General features: G+C 44.3%; 1 protein-coding gene across 1 annotated transcript in view; it reads right to left on the minus strand.

The window, feature by feature from the left end:
- The window catches only part of TTC21A (tetratricopeptide repeat domain 21A), a 465179-nt gene that overhangs the window by 68317 nt on the left and 375090 nt on the right, over positions 1-21772 (minus strand). Inside the window, exons 26-27 of the mRNA XM_078663200.1 lie at positions 16236-16460; positions 7190-7310 (exon numbers count right to left, since the gene is read on the minus strand). Coding sequence (XP_078519326.1) covers positions 7190-7310; positions 16236-16460 — 346 coding nt within the window. The remainder of the gene's footprint in view (positions 1-7189; positions 7311-16235; positions 16461-21772) is intronic.

The following is a 21772-nucleotide window of genomic DNA, read 5'->3' on the forward strand; positions in this document are numbered from 1 at the left end:
GGACTGTTAACTTAGAGGGTGGCGGTGGGTTAAAAGCAGCCCTGATTTTTTACAGTAAACAGGGTCCGAAATCATCAAAAACCACTAGTTACAGCAAGAAGAAAGAAGCCTTGAAGAAAAAGGGTGGTAAAGGAAAGAGGAAGGGAGCTAGCCCAGGGTGTAAGGAACATTGTGTGGGGGGTTCCCTAGAGCTGAATGACCCGAGTGACAAAAGTGGCGGTTTTGGAGAAGGGGCAGCCAAAGGTATCACTGGGGAAACAAGTGGCTATACAGGGATACTTGGGGTGCCTGGACAGGGAGATAACCAAGCCCCTGTTTTTAACATACAGGCAAGGGGGAAAGACAAGAAGGCTCCAGTCTCGAGAATAACTCCCTCGCTACGTGCCTTTTTTAAGGTGTTGCCTCAGGTCCTAAAAGTCACCCACAGCCCAGACAGCCTTGTTAGACAAGCCCCTGAAATATCCACACAGAAGATGGCAGAGCTGAGGGGTCCAGAGGGAGTCACGCTAGAAATACCTGCACAACTACATGTGCCTGAGGTAACTACGTCACCAACAGAGGCCTCTGGTGAGGTGGTTGAAAGGGGTACTAGTGGCGGAGAAGAGGGGAGAATAAGGTATGTGGAAAAGGAGAAAGAGAAGGAGAAGGAGTTGGGGGAGGAGCAAGGAGAGCAAGGAGGGGCTACCCTAGAGGATTTGTTAACTGTCATGAGAAAAGAGATAAAGTTGGGTTTTGCAGAATCCAAACAAAATCAGAGCGAGATCAGGACAGCCTGCGACACCCTGGAGCGAAAAGTAGATGGGCTCTCGGAGAGAACAGAGACACTAGAGGGATCGGTAGGGGAGCTAAAAGCTAATTTGGAGACAGCACAAGTCAGGATCCAGTCCCTAAGGAAAGAGGGGGACGAGTTGAGGGAAAGGGTCGAATCTTTGGAGAACTTCTCTAGAAGAAACAACTTACGAATCTTAAAGGTTCCTGAAGCAAAGGAAGGGGGGGACCTTAAGACTTACGTATTATCTCTATTAAAAGGTGCCCTCAACTTAGAAGAAACTGAGGAAGAGTTGGCCAAAGACATTCAGAGAATCCGTAGGGACCCATTTCGCCTCAACTCTGGGAGAGTGAAGCCAAGGAAAATTCTTATGAATTTCCTGACATACTCCCTGAAAGAGAAGATTCTCAATCTTGCCCTGAAGGCCAAGCCATTAAAAGCTACGGACTTTTCATTTGAGGTGCGGTCAGATTTATCAAAGGTCACCTTAGAAAGGCAGTGGGAGTTAGGGCAAAGAATGGACAAGTTCAGGGCAGTGGGGGCAACGTTACAAATGAGGTTTCCTGCCTTTCTTAAAATAATGTACAACAATAAGATGTACAACATTCGCTCCCCCAGGGAAGCAGATGAGTTAATTATCTCCATCTCTGAACATGCGGGGAGAACGAAGCTCTAGGAACGGAAATATACCTCATAGTCATTCGGCGGGGGTGAAGTACTAGCCTTTAAAGGAAATAATGAGTAAAAATCTTAAAACATAAAATGTAGCACAAATGTAAGGGAAAATAGTAAAAGTAAAAAAAAAAAAACAAGAAGATCAAAAGGGAAGGTATAAGGTTATAGAGGAAAAAACACAAACCATAATCTAAAAACACATTAAGCATTAAAAAAAAAAAAAAAAAGATACAAAATTAACAAAAAAACCCTTCTCTCATTTTTACTCTTACTTAAAGGGGGATATGGAGGATACCACTTCTAAAATAAAAAAAATAAAAAAATATATAAAAAAAATAAAAATAGAAGCAGGTAATCCGTCTCACCGATAGAGGGTAGATGGGGTTAGAGACCAAACACACCTACGTAAACCTGGCAAACGAATACGCCAGGAGAAGAGAGGGGGGGTTTTCCAAGGGCGGGGGATGGGTAGGGGGGTGCAATGAAAAAACATCAGATGCCTGTATCCATTTTTTTTTTACAATCACACTCTTAAGTGCGCTCACAAACAATATCAATTGACATCAACTAATACCACAATGTCACCCCGAGAGAGATTAAAAACTCTGCTAAAGGGAGGGGGATATAAAGAGTCGTGTAGGCTTAGAAGAGGAGAAAAAACATGACAGAAATACACTTTTTATCCTGGAACATCAACGGGCCGAGAGTGAAGGGGAGGAGACATAGAATTTTACAATACTTCAGGGATTCCCCGGCCCAGATAATAGTGTTACAGGAGACACACCTGCTCAAACAGGAAGTAGAAACAATACTGAAAACACAGAAATGGGTTGATTCATTTATTTGTACAAATCAGTCCGCCAATATTCGTGGGATTCTCATTCTGTTTAAAAAATCAGCGAAAGCACAAATTTTGGCTTATGAGGAAGATCTTAGTGGCAGGTGGCTGGATTGTAAAATAACGTTAGATGGTCAACATTATACACTCGTAGGGTATTATGGTCCGAACCAGGATGACCCATCCTACCTCCAAAAAATCCAAGGGGCATTAGTCACATCGAATCATCCTATCATATGGGTGGGGGACTTCAATATCGTCCTGAACCCCAAGCTTGATAAGTCCCCAAACTCCAGAGCGCTGGTATCATCTAAATCAAGACAGGTTATGCTGTCCATAATGTCGTCTCTGGGGTTGGCAGATGTATGGAGAGATAGGGCTGGGAATGCTCTTGGGGTTTCGTATAGGAACCTCAAGTACAAACATGGGTCAAGGATCGATTATGCTCTCTTTAGTTACGGTATTCAAGAGACGGTGAAGGGGCTACGGTATCTACCCCCACACCTCTCAGACCACTCAGCAATAATGTTCTCTCTGACACTCACGCAACAAATTTTTTTTTCGTCATGGTCTTTTGATCGGACGATACTTTTAGATCAGGTGGAGACCGACCTGTTGGCAGAAGAAGTGTCAAACTTCCTGGAAATAAACCTGGACTCTGCGGAAATAAGTATAGTGTGGGAATCCCTCAAAGCTTTTTTAAGAGGGCATATTACAAATCGTGCAGCATTTAGAGGCAAAGTCTACAGGGAAAAAATCAGGAACCTAGAAAGGGATCTGGTTAGTCTAGATAGGATTTGTGGGTCCTCTGGGGGTACCTCTGCAGAGCAGGAAGAGCGAAATAAATTGAAGCAGGAACTGAACAAAATTTTACAGGAAAGAGTAGAGAAGAGGTGGGAGGCAAGCAAGATTTCGAACTTTGAATACGGAGAGGTGGCTGGTAAGGTTTTAGCTTGGAAAGTCAAAATAGACAAATCTAAAAAGTTTATAAAGGGCATCTGTAAGGAGGGAGACACTACCGTTAGGAACACCAATACCGAGATCGGTAGGGTTTTTCAGGAGTTCTTTCAAAACATATACACCGAAGATATTGAAGACGATCCCCAGACAAGAAATCTATGGTTAGATAGGATTCAACTACCTACCCTCTCTGGAGATCAGATCGACCGCCTTGATAGGGAGATATCAGAGGAGGAAGTGAGTAAGGTGATAGGTCAATTAAAGCAGGAGAAGGCGGCTGGGCCAGATGGCCTCCCAGGGGAATTATTCCGGGTTTTGTGTTCAGAGCTAGTAACAACATTGACTCATTTATTTAACACCATCTTTACAAAAGGGTTAGTGCCTCCTGCATCATGGAGCGAAGCAACTATAGTCCTTATACCAAAACCAGGTAAAGATCCAACTGACTGCGGGTCCTATAGGCCGATCTCGCTGCTGAATATAGATTATAAGATCTTCGCTGCAGTTTTATCAGCACGTTTGGCAAGCAAGATCGGCTCTATAATCCATGAGGATCAAAAGGGCTTTATCAGGGGACGTCAGATGGCGGACCTAACCAGGGACTTGGTTGCGGCGATAGACATCGCCACAACTTTTTCCTTACCCCTGGCCACCCTAACATTAGATGCCACAAAGGCCTTTGATAGGGTCAATTGGCCCTATCTGACGGCTGTATTCAGGAAGTTCCAACTAGGCGAGAAGTTTTGCCGTACTATCCAGCTTCTATACAGAGCTCCTACCGCTAAGTTATTAGTAAACGACACACTCACTGAGCCATTTAAGATTTCACGAGGAACTAGGCAGGGCTGTCCCCTTTCCCCGCTTCTGTTCGATCTTTATATAGAGCCCTTTGCGCAGATAATAAGAGAAGAACAGAGTATTATCCCCTTTGAGTTTAGTGGATGGGTGAAACGTCTGGGCATGTATGCAGACGACATCCTGATATATACGTCAGATCCCATTCAGGCATTTCCAACAGTTGTCAGGAGAGCAGAAGAATTCGGGGAAATCTCGGGGTACCAGATAAATGCGAGGTAAACCGAAATAATGGAGTGGAATATTAACAATTCACAATTGGACACAACCTCCTCAATGTGCTATCTGGGAATTACGATCACCCAGGAAGTCAAGAATATAGCTCAGGTAAATTTGAATCGGGTATCCCGAGAATGTCGGGCGCTTCTAAAAGCATGGACATTTCTCCCACTGACGATCTATGGGAGGGTAAGCCTTATAAAAATGTCAATTATACCGAAGCTTACATTTATATTTAACAGCATTCCATTAGCTTTTGACTCAAAACAAATCAAGAAGTGTCAACAGGACATTAACTCGTTTGTGTGGAATTACAAGGCAACTCGGATAGCATGGAAGAAACTGAGGAGGAGGAGGGAAAAGGGTGGGCTCTCCCTTCCAGACATACAATACTACGCCTGGGCCTTTCAGTTATCATTCTCAAGAATGCTACTGAAGACCCCAACAGACTCAACAGTAGGGAGAATGTTTAAGGCCATGTTAACTGGAACGGGCCTGCCAATGGACGGGTTTTTATTCAAATTTGGAGAACAGAAATTTTTCAAGAAGGTGAGGTTGAAGGTCTTGCAATCGTTGGCCAGAGCCTGGACAAGGATTAAGAGGTCAACAAGGCTGGCCTACTATTCAAATTGGGCTCCAATGTGGGGTTCCCCGGGGCTCCCACCGTGTTTGGGTGACAACCTCTCGACGCCATTAAGAGAAGGGGGGATCACGAGATGGGGAGACTTGTTAGCTGGTGGGGCGTTAATATCATGGGATAATCTGCTTGAAAAGGTAGGCCCAGGGCTATCAAGGTTTAAATACATGCAACTAGTAAGCTGGTCTAGAGAGCTCTTCAAAAAGAACGCCTTGGTGGGGAGGTGTAGCATGTTAGAACAACAACTGGTGGAGAAACCACAGGGAAGCAAAGAAGTGGCACATTGGTACTGGGCAATTTCGGAGGAGGTGGACGGAGACTTCGACCTTCCTGACGAAATATGGGCGGAGGATATGCTCCTTCAAGGAGAAGATTGGTGGATAAGATCATTCACTCTTTTATATAAAATTGTCAAACCGGCATGGTTGAGGCGAAACCACCTCTTCACACTACACCGAGCCTATTGGTCACCACAAAAGCTGGCAAAGTTCCAAGCTGGTAAATGTTGTAATAAGTGCAGTCTTCAGGGCGCATCAGACGTTCACATGTTTATGGACTGCCCACTAATCAAGACTTTCTGGGCGGAAGTCCTGGATACACTGGGCTCGATACTTAAAGTATCCTTAACCTGTTCATTAACACTGATAATTTCTGGAATGGCTGATAATGTGACTGGTACAGCAAGGCCGTTACTGTTTTATGCAATTTTACTCGCCAGACGTCAGATATGTAAATTTTGGGTTGACTCAAAGGCGCCAACACATGCCAGCTGGTTAACATCTTTAATTGAAACATCAAAAGTAGACCTGGCTAGATCTTACAGCAGACAAAACCTCTCTTTTTGGAATCTGTTATCTTCTTGGTGTTAGAGTACCGGGGTTTTTGTTTTTTTGGGTTCCCCCCCCCCAGTCCTATGATTATGCCTCCAAACTTCAGAGTCCACTGTGGCGGTTCCGTTAGACAAGAAAAGGACCTCGTGGTAGTCCCTACCTTGATGGAGTCTGTGTCGGGTATGGCTGGTCGCCACTCGTCACAAAATACCTCAGTAAACCCAGATTCGGTCTCCCGCCAGATCGTTCCCCAAAGAGGTGGAGATTGTGAGTGCGTTCTATCCCGAGTCGCACGAATAGGTGGTTGGCTATATAGTCTGCGGGCAAGAGGTACAGGCAAATGAGGACAAAAAAAAAAAAAAAGAGGAACACAACATGGTGCTGAGGTGTGCCAATGAAGGTTGTACTCCAGGCAGTCACGATAATCAGGTTCGTCCCGCTCAGAGAATTTTAGCATGCTGAAAATAGTTTCAGTGGGACTTCTTGTTGAAAGCATCTAGCATTGTGGAACCTTGCCTAGCTACAGCTTCCAGCCTTGCCCTGCTAGAGAATTAAAATTACTGAAAAAGGTCGAAGGTTAAAGCCCTGCAACAAAAAAATCCAGCCTTGTCCTGTTAGGAGCTTTTGGCACCAAAACCAACAGCATCATCAGGTGGTGAATGATGACGTATCTGACTTTGATGGACCCTCACCAGCCATAGTCTTGGACCATGCCCTGATGAAGGACTTTGACTGCTATGAAAAAAGAAAAAATCTGTAGGGAAAAACTATGATCGGGACAACCTGCTTGGAATACCAGACCTTTGCTCCTTCGAGTTTGGCCTCAAATCTTGCCTCCGTACCAGTCAACAAAAACTGCAGCTTTTAAAAGCCACTTTAATTTTTCTAGGTGCTTTTTGTCTTAACACTCTCCATGTTCATAACTCCAGTACTCCTTATCAATTTTAATGGTCTTGATGTCTCTTTAAATCATTATTTGTTTCTCTATTTCTCTAAACCGGTTTCAGAATTTTATTTTGTCTGGTTCTTTACTTTAAAATGTTGATACTACTCGAACTTACAATGCATTTCTCTGGTGAACTGCCTGCTCGTGGCAATTTACTAGGGGCTGAGCAGAGCTTCTCTGAGACTTGTTTTGAGACCTAACCAGAATGTATTTATTAAGTTGGTAAGGGACCCCCATTTCCAAACCAATAACCCCTTTTCTAACAGTACCTTCCTCATTTTTGGTGAAAGCAAGTTCTGGTGCTGGAAGAGGTTGCTAAGATGGTGTGTCCTGACAAATCAATATTAAAACCTTTTATTTTTATGATGTATATCTGCTAAAAAATCTCTACCGGCAACATCACTTTGACAAAAGTAAGACTATGTGAATAAAAACAACATCATGTGTTTTCATAACTCACCAATCGTTGGGTTTGATTCATTGCTGTATTTCCAAGCCAATTCATAGTTACTGGACGCGTCTTGATAAGATTGCTCTTTTTCCATGATGAAGCCAAGGTATTCATATGCTTTACAACATGACTAAAACAAAACATAAATGAAAGTTTCATAATGTCTAGTATTTCATTACATAGAAAGTACATAATAAATAATATAATCAGAGAAAGAAATGTTTGTACCCGACCCCCCGTGTACAAGTCTAACTTCAGTTACAAATAAAGCCATGTGCTTCAAAGTTCTTCACATCTAATTGGTAGAGCAATTGTTGGTCTCTAAACATATGTCTTCACAGAAAAGAAGAAAAACATACTCACTTATAGTTACACCTAACTAGCCCTTAAACAGCACCAGGAACACGATATCTCAGAATAGTAATACTGCTAAGAGATAGTTGAGAATATCAGTAGACACTCTAGATACATTTCCTGGGGTTTATGTACCTGCACAGAGAAATTGTAATGGCTTCTTAACAATCTAATACTGAAGAACAAGAGGTGTACACACGTACTGACACATTGCAAGCATGCATGCGTGCAGACATACAATCCCCCTCCTCCTCCTATTGTTTGTGGATGATACAAAATATTCTGAGCAATACATTCCAGAGACCAAGACGAGGGTTTGTTTTTTGTAGTCACCCTTTGAAGTAATCATTAAATCATAGGATGTTTGAATAATGTTACAAATTAACTGGCACATGCATCAATATTGCATTTTGCGATTCCTTAATTGCGAAAAATAAGGAATCGCAATTAAGGAATTGTAAACTGCAATGCATCAAGAAATTGCTAAAAAAATAGCGATTTCTTAAAATTCCTTAATTGCGATTCTCTAATTGAGAATCGCAATTAAGGAATACCTCCCCATCCATTCTTATGGACCTAGAGGCCCATAGGAATGAATGGAAAGACATTCTTAATTTGCAATTCACCATTAGAAATTCGCAAATTAAGAATGCAATTTCAAGGGTGCAGGGGTGTCCAAAGGACACCCTGTTGCACCCCTGAAATCTGCTTAGAAGTACATTTTGCACACTCACATGCCCCAAGGGCATGTGTGTGTGTAAAATGGAACTTTGAAAAATGCACTTTGGTGCATTTTTCAAAGTTTTAGCAAATTACCATGAAGGTCAACTCCCCTTGTTTGCGAATTCGCAAATTTTAAAAGTTTGATGCATTGCATTTAAGGAATCTCAATTTGAGATTCCTTAAATGCAATCACAATTTAAGAAATCGCTATTTTGCGATTTCTTAAATTGCGAAAATTACAAACATGTTAATGCATCCCAAAAATGGAAATTGCATTCGCAAACGGCCGAATTTTGCGATTCGCACCATTTGCGAATGCAATTTCCTTTGATGCATGTGCCTCTAAGTGTAGTAAGAAATAAAACATCTGCAATTAGTTTTCTGAAAAAAATGTATGTGGAAGAAATACATCTCACTTATAAATTTACCTTTAAACCCACTGACGTAACACATTTAAAAAATCATCATTGGCCACTATATATGCCCCATCCCACCCTCCCTCCACATACCTCGATGTGCCAGATCCATTTTCAACACGATGAGCACCACAACCTTTTACATGTTTTGTCCTTGCATCATACTAACTCCTGAAAAAGCTTGAGTCACCCAAGCAGTGTTAACAAAAATCTCTGTGCAGCATCATGGCAAAATACATTGTCAAATGCAGAGAAAAAAATATGTTTTATCAACCTCTGACTGGTTATTACCTTAGTCACTATTGGTGATGTCAGATCTCAGAAAAAAATGCTTGCTCAACTGTAGTTACTATGATACTTGTACTGAACTGGCTATCTGAATAGAATTCCATAATATTTGGAAGTGAAGTCCTTTTCCCCCCGCATTTTGGAGGTTCTAACGGTTTGTGGACCACCTAACGGAAACTAAAAAATAGCAAACATGTAGTAACATTTTCATTTAGGGGGGGGTGAGAAAAAGGTACTATGCAACAAAGTATGTATTTTCTTTTCTAAAAATGTCATCAATAAAAGGTTTGCTGTACTTAGATCCCTGTCTTCCCATTAAAGAACAGGCAGATTTTTTAATTTTTTTTAAAGAATTTATTTTCACCAAAATGTTTGCAATTTTCTAGGTGGTGGTCAATATTTCCTATTTTTGTGGTTTCTACATACTGGCAGTTTGTGGGGAAAGGGGTATAAAACCTGGTGAACCCAGAAAACTGGAGAGCAGCAGACAGCTGGTCAGCAAGATATATGACACAGTGTGAGACTGCCAGCCCAATTAACAATCTGACAACCTTCCATGCTCTGGGCTGACAATTAAGGACTGTTTCCCACAGAATCCACCGTTACGAGGGTTTTTGCTGCAAGCTGCCTCTGGGACCGTGCTGATTGTGGCTGTGGGCAACAATGGCCTATCACAGAAGCGGGAGACGGCACCTGCTCTGGACTCACCTTCGAGATGAATGCGGAAGGACTACTGTGGCTGCGGAGTGGCCAGATCCCAGCAGTGTGGATGAGTGAAGGCCCGCTGGAGTGGGGTCTGAGACCTGCCCTGGTCCTGCAACCTCGCGACTGAGCTAAGGGTCTGGAGAGGATTGTGCATCATGCATCTGGCCTACGATGTTAGCTGGGGGGAGAACCTCAAAGATCCGCTCGGTGGGAGTCAATTTGCTTGTGCGAGGGGGGGCACCACCTTGACGGCGGGATAGGAGTGAGCAGCAGTTAGGGGCAGCCAATATGTGTGAAGGGCAGGCAGGGCTCCTCCCTTTAATAATTGGCTTGATGTCTGGGAGTGCCTTGATGGTTGGCATATGTCGAGCATGGACCTGCTGCACCTACGTGGTGAGCTGGCACTGTGACTGATATCTGGCTGCATTGCTCTCTGTACCTTGGCACCCCAAGAGAGTGCAACTAGAGGACCTTCACCTTGGAGGTCTGCCCTGCCTGGAAGACCTGGGATGAGTTGGGGCCGCTGACCATTCTCTGGAAGTCTTGTAGTTGTGAGGGCGACTGTAGAGCGCCAACATATTCGGCATTGCCTGGGGTCTCACAGCATCCTTTACTATTGGGAAAACTAGCAAACATCAAGCCAAGTTGATGTTTGATAAGAAAGGCGCCTCAAGATCAATTAGTGAGGATGTCAATGGTGGGTGATCCCCTGATAGAGGCCGGAGTGACTCAACTGAGGACATAGATATAAAAACCCTACTCGCTGACATGCAGAACAGTCTTAGAACAATTGATTCCAAGATTGAATCAATTATGAATCGGCTAGACTGAATGATCGATCAAATTGATAAACATGATGAATGACTAATCCATCTTAAACAATGGATATCTGACGCTGAAGATGGGCCATGACATGCAATGAGTAGCTCCTGCGAATGGAGAGTGTCCTTGCAGTAGTCAAAGCTAAGAATGTGGACTTCAGAAGGGTGAATTTGGAAAGCGTACATGTCAACATATTCTACCTAAGCACAGGGACTGCTGAGGCAATAAGGAGAGGGGTGCAGTGGCAGACCCTGAGCTCATTCTGCGACAAAGAAAGGAGATATGCTGTCATTCATGGTGTTCTCATGGGCAAAAGGTTCACTATTGCATGTGTATACGGCCTCACTGTTGACTCCTCTGAACTCTTCTTCGCTATATGAACCAAAATTGTTAGTTTAGGGCACTCAACAGTTATTCTGGGCTAGATCCAGAATATATAAAATCTCAGCCCACTTGAAGACCCCATCCCTGTGCTACTGCACAACTAAATTCTATATTGTCTGAACAAGACTTAATTGAATTGTTGCATCAGGCATTCCCTGGCAATAGAAGTAACATGTGCAACCACTTCCTGCGGTGCTTGGTTGCATTTAGACTACTGGTTGGTAACAAAGGATATTGGTGAGCAGAGCATTTACCCCCAAACTCTATCCGATCACATGCCAGTTATATTCCCATTATTGCTGAATGCTGCAGCGGATCATGCCTTCACTTGAAGACACACCCCCAGAATGATCTTATAGATCCCCTTTTTAATGCAGAGTTTTAACTATATGAATATGAAGAAGAGGGAACATGTTTTCTGCACAATGAGGCCACCGCAACTTTGGAAAAGGTGATCGGGCTGGCAAAACCCTTGCTGCATTTCCTAAGAAACAATGGAGCAGCTCCCACATTACAGAGTTGATGAACACTGAGGGATAGCCTTGCTACTCTATGGGGCACATTACCCAGGCAATGCTCAGGTTTTACACTAGTCTGTATCTACGGTTGCAGTGTCTCCTGACAGACTCATAAATATATTTCGACTCCATCCAAGCACTTTGGTTGGACATCACTCACAGGCAATACCTCAATGTCACATTTACTGAAGAAGATATAATTCAAGATATGGCCAGGAATATACCGAGGAACTAGCTCTGCAATTGGGTGCAATGTATGAGCAAGCCAGGAAAGCTGGGCACCCGCCTCCCTCTGTTCAGGCAGTCTTAATATTAACTATCCTACAGTCCCATAAGCAGTCCAATATGTGTGACTCGTTCAGAACTATCTACAAAGATAATAAAATACTGGGCAAACTTCTTGCTACTAAGACCCTTTCTCTTCTCCCGGATGTTGTAAGCCCAGATCAATCGGGTTTATTCCAGGATGTTCCACGGACCACAACCTCCATACCCTTTTTGCATTTCTCCACACATTCAATCTGCAGGTATCAGCGATAGAGGTGTTTCTTGATGCTACAAAGGTCTTCGACTCACTAGAGTGGCCCTATGTTTTGCACTTGTCCAACGTATACACTTTTGCCATACTTTCCTTCAGTGGACCAGACTGTTGTATGAATTACCTACTGCCGGGCTCTGGGTCCATAGTGTGGATTCTCCCCTCCTTCACAATCAGTAGAGACACTTAACAGGGATGCCCACATTACCTGATTGTATATTCCAGTGCCATGGAGCTACTTGCAGCTCGGCTGCAGCAACATCAGCTGAACAGGGCTTAAATGATATGGCTCAAAGCTTGAGGTATCTATGTACACAGATAATGAGACCATTTATGTGGCGGGTCCAAATGGGTGATCTTCCCTTTGACTGAGACCACAGCATGATTCCCAATGGAGTTCCCTATGAGGTGGGCTGACCCGACTGTTCAGTACTTAGGCATCTGGATTAATGGTGATATGGGCCAAATTTGGCAAGAAAACTATGGTGCAGTTGTTGGGTGCTGGAGGAGTGGATTCCTGTCTGGTCCAGATTGCCCTTGTCCCTTATGGGGAGAATACCCATCACAAAGATGGTAGTGTTGCCCAACCTTCTTTATATTTTTGTGAAAATTCAGATACCACTTAATGGGGCCTTTTCTGAACGTATCATATCCATCCTGACTCTCATAGAGTGGCTGGTAGCAGCTCAGATTATCTCTGGAGGTGCTAACCCTACCATTCGAACACGGAGGACTGTGTGCACCTGATATAGAACTGTATAACTACTGCATGCAGACCCAATTAAAGCACTACTGGGTTCATCCCATGCTGTATCTACCCCATGCTGCAGTAGAGCTGGATAATGCTGACCCATGCTCTTGGCTACAGAGGTATGCACCAAGCCAATACTCCCCAGGGACACGATTGACACTGTTAAATGTACTGTGTAGGCATGGGACTGGCTTAGTTGTAGTGCCTGGTTGGAGTTTCTTTAATCCGCTAGCCTGAGGCAGTCTAACAAACCCATGGGAGACGGGTGCGTTCTGCAGCAGCTGGGATGAATGGGGTTGGAGGTGATGGGAGACTTAAATCTGTCTGGCACTGTTGTTAGTTTGCAAGACATTCAGTCTCGTACAGACTGTATATCGCTTGACATATTCATATACTGTCTCCTGTGCAGTGTTTGATTATACTCAAATATGTAGGACAAGGCCCCTGGAAAGTAAAGCCAGAATGCTAGAAAAATGGTAGGCAGACCTGGAAGATGTTTTGACTGAGGAAAGGTAGCATTATTGCTATGCCCAGACATCCATGCTATCTCCTATCTTCTGAAAGCGACTGATTTATATTAAAGTCTTACATCGATTATATTGTACATCCATTGGATTGTACAGGATGGGGTTATTGACCGATGCATGCTGTATGCAATGCTGCACAGCTAATGCTGATTTTATGCCCTTGGGGGTGTGCCAAAGTAGCAGAGTTCTAGACTTCTGCTTTCAATAGTATAGATAAAGTGATCTGTGATACAGTACCAGAAACACCACTGGTCTCCCTACTAGGCTATGTCAGGGAATATGCAGATGGTACTCGTAAACTCACAGCTATGATGTGGGTTGTGCGATGAGAGAGTGGTAGTGCAATGTAAAAGCTGCTGGTTGAAGGATACGTTTATTTGTAGGAGAAACTGGAAGAGTAGTGGCCACTCATGCCAAATAAATCTGGCTCAAAAGACATCTCGAGCCCCCTTAGCACCAGTTTATTTTTACAAGCTGAGCAGGAAACGTGCACAGCTGACACTGGAGGAACCATCAAGCAGCAACAAAATGGCATAGACAAAGGCACAATCACAAGGCGAATGGAACCTACCACTGCTGTATATGTGTTATCTCTTATTTCTGATTCATAGGGTCGTGCACACACTCATATTGCTCAAACATGTGTAAAAAAGTATGCACTGTGGGAACTCTATTGTTTGCTTTGTATGTTCTGCAAATTTTTCAATAAATAAATTGAAAAAGGACAGAACACTGAACATTTCTGAAAAGACACCTCTCATTTCAGCAAGGAGTTTTTTGTGTAGGCCGCTCACGGTTTTCCCAAAGAGACTAATTGTTGACATAACAAACTAATGAAAGTGAGTAAGAAAAAACCAATATGTGACAATGTTTCCTTCTGTAATTTCTTGCATGATGGCCAGTCTATTAAAGTAATATACATTATGACCGTCAGGTCCTTCTGGTGCAAAGAATGTAGAGTGTTACCCCGAGCCCTCACCCAAACTGCGGATCACAACAGTTATTCCTGTGTACCAACCATGTAACGATTCATAAGGTAAACTCTCTTGTATGAAAAATGGGTATAAAGCAAAGCTATACGTTTTTTTAACGATTTTCCCAAATATCTGACTTTTGGAATAGTGGCTATTTGTAGGATTAACTGTAATGTCATGTGATTCAGATTGCATTTTGCAAACTGTGTCCTTTCTTGTACTCAGACACATATTTTGAATCTAAAAATAGAAAAAAATAATTTGATAACAAGTGTTCAACTATTACGTGTCCCGACATGCTTCCAGCTAAAAATGGTAGCCCACTTGTGTGAGTAGCCCTTTCATGTGCCAAAGGAAAACCCCAATATGCAACATAGAGACATCAAGATTCGTCCTTGGAATAAAAGAAAATCTGAGGATGAGGGTTGTGGTGGTAATTTGGCACCCAGTGTAACCTACCAATCCCAGACATTTCTGAAAACTGGGGAGCCCAGAGTAATGTGTCATACATGGATCCCACCACTTTTTTCTTACGCAGAACGCTCAGCAAAATTCCTGCTTTGGTTAAAATAATAGATTTTCCTCACATATCTCAGGGAAAGTTCTGGAATCTGTGAGGATCGACAAAAGTCCTGCCATCCAGCATTCCTACACTTCTCTCAAAAATAACGGTAACCCACTTGTGTGGGTGGGCCTATCACCCATAAGAGGAAAGGCCCAAAATGCAGTATGTGTACATTAAGATTTTTCTGTGGAATTTCAATCTTTCTAGAGATGTGGGTGGATGCAGTATTTGGTCCCAAGGCCAGGCCAGTCGGCACTCTTAGAAACATACCAGCCACAGACACTTATGAAAACTAGTCATCTGGGGGAGAGGGGGCAAGGGGTCCAAGATTAAGTGGCTTATGAGGATCTCAACACATTTTCTTACCCACAATGCTCACATCAAGCATTGGCTAAAATATTTGATTTTCTGCATATTTTTTAGGGGGAATTTTCAGGATGTGAAATGTTTGACAAAAGCCCTACCACCCATAATTTCCACACTTTTACCAATAAAAACACTACCCCACTTGGATGAGTAGGCCTATTACCCTCCACAAGAAGGGAACCAAAATGCAACATGGGATTTTAATATTTCTGAGGCTGTGGGTAGCTGCGGTATTTTAGCCCTTGATTGGTCAGCACCTAGGAAAACATACCAACCCCAGACATTTCAGAAACCTAGATTTTAAGGGAGTCCAGAGTGGCGTGACTTATTTGTATCACAACACATATTCCTACCCAGAATGCTATTCAGACATTACATTTTGGCTGAAATAACCGATTTTGGCTACGGGAGGGTTGGAAAATCCTTAGATCTGATGAATCTCTGATACACACATCATGCATTGTGTTTTGTTGGTACTGAATCAAAACCAGGAAGTGACAGTGACCCAAGAAGTAAGAAAAGCTCCTCTCAGGCATGCTCTGATCAGGTTTATATTGCATACTCCACCATGAAGAATGTTGAAGGAGTCACTTTAAGAGGAGTAGCAATACTGTGGCGAAGTGTGGCTCAATGGTTAGAGCGGCACACCCTGATGCAGAGGTCTAGCCCGGGACCAGGGTTCAATTCCCCGCCTCAGCGGGTCTTGGGCTAAATAATTCCACAGACCTGATAATTCTCGCCTCGGTGCCTATTCCAATCATGGAGTCCCACTCTGCAACTCTGGGCAATAGCTTGCTTAATCTCCACAACGGCTCCCACAACGCTAAGGATGCCTGGCCTCCACCTTGGGGGTGCCCAGGAGTGGACACCTCACAGGGAAAGCCAGGATGGGTTCCACAGCGGTATTTGTACAAGCGCCTTGAGACACTTGCGGGTGAGTAGTGCGCTATACAAGTATCAATTTACTGATTTTGACACTTACTACATAATGAAGACAATTTCACTTTTCTTTAGGAGCAGTGTGCTTTGAAGAGTACTTCACAACCAGTTCTTGACTTTCTCTTTCAGTCTGAAGGTTACTAGAGACAAGTGATAAAACGGGTACTGGATTCACCAACACTGACCTTATTGTACTGTAAGCAACGTTTTAGTAGCTCAGTGGCAATGTCATATTTTGCCGACTTGATGTAGATGTCAGATAACAAAAGCCAGCTCTTCTCCAGGACTTCGGCATCCAACAAGGACCAACTCACTTTGGAAAGCCGCTTTAGTTGATTTCTGGCCCGCGGAGTCTGTTTCAGGAGCATGCAACACTGCGCTACTGCCAAAACAGCATCAACATTTTCTTTCTGGAAAGCATATTGAAATAAAAATAAGACAAAGAAGAATACACAGGACAGGCACTGGCAATGTTAACAGATCATCAGCTGATGGTTATCTGCTTATAATCCTGTTTATATTAAATAGGCACATTGCTAATCACAGTCTGAAATAAGTTAAAGTAGTTGAATAGTTGAACCACCACAAGAACAATGTATTTGCACACACACCACAAGAACTTAATTATGCAAGTAACATAACAAGAGTTACACCAACATCAAGGAAATTGTTATTTACCTTCAATAATAATCTTTCTGGTGGGTAATCTATCTGCAGATTTCTAACCTTGGGAATCACCTTGAGGTGCCAGACTGCCAGACTGGACCTGGAACCTCTTACTATAGCTTATCTGTGCTGAAAGGTGTCGCTGTGTGGCTCCAATAAACTTTAAATGTGAAATCATACAACCAAATAAGAAGTTGCACTACTAGCTGACAAGTATGTCAGTATTGATATTTATATAGTGCAAACATAGCTAGCAAGCAAGCAACACAGCGCTGTAGAATAATTGGGGGAATGGATCTACAAGATTGTCTACTTCGAATGGCTATTCCACAAAGAACAAGTTACTTACCTTTGGTAATGCCTTATCTGGTAGAGACTTTATCTAGCTGCAGATTCCTTACCTTAAATTTATCCCCAGGCGTTTGACTGGATCCAGAATTTTTTCCTGAGCAGTACACCTGCGTGGCAGTAGGTGACATAGTTCAATTTCACATGGCATTATCGTCCCCATCAAGGAAGATGTGCACAGTGCCTATATAGGCACCAGCCCAGTACACTGACGTCAGTTTCTGTTTGTCCCTTTCCACGCCAGGAGAGCGAAGCCACGAAGAACATTGACCACTGGTGTGGAAAACTAGGGCCCTGAAAGTGGAATAGCCTTGACCCTAGAAATCTGTTCACAGAGCGAGGGGGATGGATGGATCAGTAAGGAATATGCGGCTAGATAGAGTCTCTAGCAGATAAGGTGTTACTGAAGGTAAGTAACTGGTTCATTTGCTAGAGACTTCCAGCCACAGATTCCTTACCTTAAAATAGATACCCAAGCAATACTTCCCTGAAGCTGAGTCTGCAAAAAAATTCACACTAAAAGGCCCTGCAAGACCAAACAGGCAAAGAACTTATCCCTATGGGCCAGACTGTTTAGGCAGTAGTGCTAGCGAAACGTGTGGAGATGCGCCCACGTTGCTGCCTGCCAGACATCCAGGAGCGAAACTCCGCATGCTAATGCAGTTGTCTCAGCCTTAGCTCTAGTGGAATGAGCAGGAAAACTGTCAAGAGGTGGCTTTTTGGCCAGTGTGCAGCAGATTTTAATGAAGAGCACGATCCATCGGAAGATGTTGCATTTCTGCATGGCCTCCCCTTTCTTGATCCTGACGTACCCCATGAAGAGTTGATGGTACACCTTGAACGGTTTTGCGCGATCAAGGTAGAATGCCAATGGTCTTTTTTTGGGCCCAGCCAGTGGAGTCTCTCCTCTTCCTGAGAGGGATGAGGGAGAGCGTAAAAGATGGGCAAAGTGATGGACTGGCCTATGTGGAACTGGGAAACTACCTTTGGCAAGAAGGACGCTTGAGTCCAAAGGACCAGTTTGACAGGCAAAAAAGGAGATGTAGGGAGGCTGAGAGGACAGTTTCTGTTACTCACTGACCCTCTGGGCAGATGTGATTGCCACCAGAAAGGCCATCTTAATGGTGAGGAGCCTAAGAGGACAAGATTTCAGCAGCTCAAAGAGAGTGCACATTAAGAGAGTAAGAACCAAGTTAAGGTCCCATTGAGGCACGATAAAGGGAGCTGAGCAAAACGTATGTTGTAGACCTTTAAGGAACCTATTTACAGTAGGAGACTTGAAGAGAGAGGACTGATCTAGCAGCCGCAGAAGGGTGGAGATGGCAGATAAATGACCCTTCAAAGTGTCCAATACAGAGCCCTGCTGGGCTATGGTAAGGATAAACAAAAGAACTTGAGAAAGTGGAGCAAATAATCTGTTTCCCGGCACACCATACCACAAATGTATTCCAATGGCCGGCATACGCTGTCTTGGTGGAGAGATGCCAGGCTGCCAAGATAACATTGCAGACTTGCAGCAGAATGTCGATACCTCTCAACCGTAGCTGCTCAATTTCCACGCATGAAGGAATAGTGTTGACAGGTTCGAGTGGAGAACCCTCTCCTGCTGCTGTTACAGAAGATCCTCCAGGAGGGGCAACCTGATCAGAGTACCTATGGCCAGGCTCACCAGCTTGGGATACCAAACTCTCCAAACATAGTCCGGAGCCACAAGGATGACTTGGGCCCGGTCGTCCCTTATCTTCTTGACAACTGGGCAAGAGTGGTAAGGGCAGAAAGGTGTACAGGAGCCCTGAGCTCCACTTGAGACAAAAAAGTCTCAGAGCGAGAGCTGCCTTGGAAACTCCAGCACGCTAAACTGCTGACTCTGCGAATCCTAAGCATTGGTGAACAGAGCTAACCAAGGCTCCCCTTCTGCTGAAAGAGACCTTGTACCACCTCTGAATGAAGATGCCGTAAATGATCAGCTAAGCATCTACAGCTGAGTTCATCCACTCTGGTGTTCAGAGAGCCCGCCAGGTGTTGAACCACCAGGGAAATGCCTGAATGTACCAGCCATGTCCAGGGATGAAGGGCCTCTTGAAAAAGGGTCCATGACCACACCCCCCCTGTTTATACCACATGGCGGTGGTGTTGTCCATGAATACCTGAACTAGCCAGCCCTTAATGGAGGGTAGAAAGATCTTTAAAGTCAGTCAGAATGCCCAGAGCTCCAACAGGTTGATGAGGAGTCCCGATTCCACAAGAGACCTGAGGCCTCTGTGTGTGTTGCTGATGGGGTCACCTATATGATAGGACATGTGTACACATAAACAACAGCTGCATTTCTGTTTCATGTCTAGTTGCTAGTGCCTGGCCAGAAAGAATAACAAGGGACATTGGGCCAGATGTACGACGAGATTTTGCAAGCGCAAACAGGTGTGCGACCCGTTTGTGCATGCAAAATCTGATAGGGCCATGTACAAACACTATTTTGCAAGTCGCAAACAATTGCGAGTCGCAAAATAGTGTTTAGCGACACACAATTAAGAAGGGGCGTTCCTAGGTTGTCCCTTCCTAATTGCAACTCTCAGCCCTATGTATAAATGTTTTGCAACCGCAATTGCGGTTGCAAGACCCTCACAATTTACCGCCCTCTACAAGAGGGTGGTAATGCAGTCGCATTTGGGAAGGGGACCCCTTCCCCTTTGCAAATGCTGGGGAAAATATTTTTTAGGGGCAGGCAGTGGTCCCAGGGACCACTACCTGCCCTTAAAAAATGAAACTAAAACGTTTAATTTAAAAATTTTAAATGCATCCCGTTTTCCTTTAAGGAAACGCGCTGCATTAAAAAACACTGCTTTATTTAAAAGCAGTCCCAGACATGGAGGTCTGCTGAGCCCAGCAGGTCACCATACCTGGGAGGGCCAGCCATTCCCAATGGGGTCGCAAATTGCGAGTGCCTCATTAATATTCATGAGACTCGCATTTTGCGACCCCATTGGGAATCGCAATCAGTGTCTCAGGCACTGTTGTACATTGTAAATTGCAACTCGAAATTTGCGACACGCAATCGAGCGCAAATTGCGAGTAGCAATTTACAATGATCGTACATCTGGCCCATTGTTTTTGACCCTGTCTATGGTGCTCAGACGAAATCGCAGGAACAGAGCAGAACGCATCCCAGGAACAGAGCAGAACGCAAAAACATATGCAGGTTTCGTGTGAAAGTACAATGTGGCACAAAAGCAAACTTGATTTCAAGGCTCGGCTCGTGTACGGGCTCTTAAGAGACAGAGCCATCCCTTGGCTCAGCTGTCCCTTTTAATTTGTTGGCTCGCCCACCTTGCACCAAAGCCAGGGTCACTGGAGTTATGTGGCAGAGGAGGACCAAATTATGTGGCAGGGTTGAATTATGCAGACAGCATTGCCAATTTATGTGGCGTAATGCTGCACATTTTGCGACACGATTAGTTTATTATTTTGTCATTTTAACACATGCTAACACTGTCTGGGCAAATGGTTCACCTCATTAACATCAATTTAACACGGAAATACAAAAATTAGCAACAGAAAGTCGACCAGTCATTTTTCGGTTTCGCCTGGCGTTGCAACTGCGTAGCAGTTGCTCCGCCCAAGGCGAAATCTCATGTTCCTACATTTGGCTTTGGTTCTGCCTCTGTCTCTCATTGGCTAGCTCCATAAATGGAGGCTAGCCATTGGGAGACAGAGGCTGTCAATCACGCTTTCTTGTGAAAACACGATTCAGGGGCGTTTCTCGGTGTTTTTTTAAGTCCCGCCCCTTTGTCCTGGGCCGCGCTGTCATTGGCTGCCGGCCCGGGACACCCCGTGATGTCATTCCCCGGGCCGGGCTGTGATTGGCTGCCGGCCCAGGACACCCCCCTGACGTCATTCCCAGGCCGCGCTGTGATTGGCTGCCGGCCCAGGACCTGACTTGTTTCTCTCTGCAACTTGGTTGGCTTCTCTTGAGACAGGTGGTCCATATTTCATATTTCTGTCCTCCTAATGTTTACAGTGTTATATATGAGCTTACTCTGGAGACTTGTGAATCTCCGATCAAAGTAGAGGAGACACATAAGTAACATTCTGAAGCTTTAGGGGGACCTGAAAAAATTGCTCCAGGGCCCAGATGACCTCACCGCCCTCAAGATAACGGGCGAGAGAGTTTCCAACGCCTCCCGCTGCTGCGTGCCCCTTTAAGTATAAAAAGCTCTGTGAAAGTTGAGGTAAGGGAGCTCTTTATCTCCTGCAAGTAAAGGCGGCTGCACAGCACCAGGCTCGCCCCGCCCTCCTCCCGGAATCCTATCTATTACATTTTCCAAACATGCCCGGAGTTAAATTAACAAACGGCAAGACGTCCATCCTGGCGCGCGGCCCCTACCAACACGCGCGCCTTAAAGCGAGTACATGTTCCTCATCTACAAGAGCCTTGCCCAATCGGAAATGAAGTATTCATCTGGGGAGTCCGGTCGTCTTAGCTGCCGTTTGTATTGCATTTGACCGTTGACCCCCTCTTGGTAGTTACTGCGCATATTCATCACCAGCGAAAACACGAATAAGAAAGCAAACACGCAGGGAGTGGCGGCAGAAAAATAGTCCCAGTAGCAGATAATTCCACGGGGCTACGTGTGGCAAAGGCAGGGCAGAGTTGTGAAGCTTGGTGGTGGTGGGGAGTTAGCAAAGATGCAAAAAGCCATCTGAGTAAGAA

Source organism: Lissotriton helveticus, chromosome 10 (genome assembly GCF_964261635.1).
Source record: "Lissotriton helveticus chromosome 10, aLisHel1.1, whole genome shotgun sequence".
Classification (NCBI taxonomy): Eukaryota; Metazoa; Chordata; class Amphibia; order Caudata; family Salamandridae; genus Lissotriton; species Lissotriton helveticus.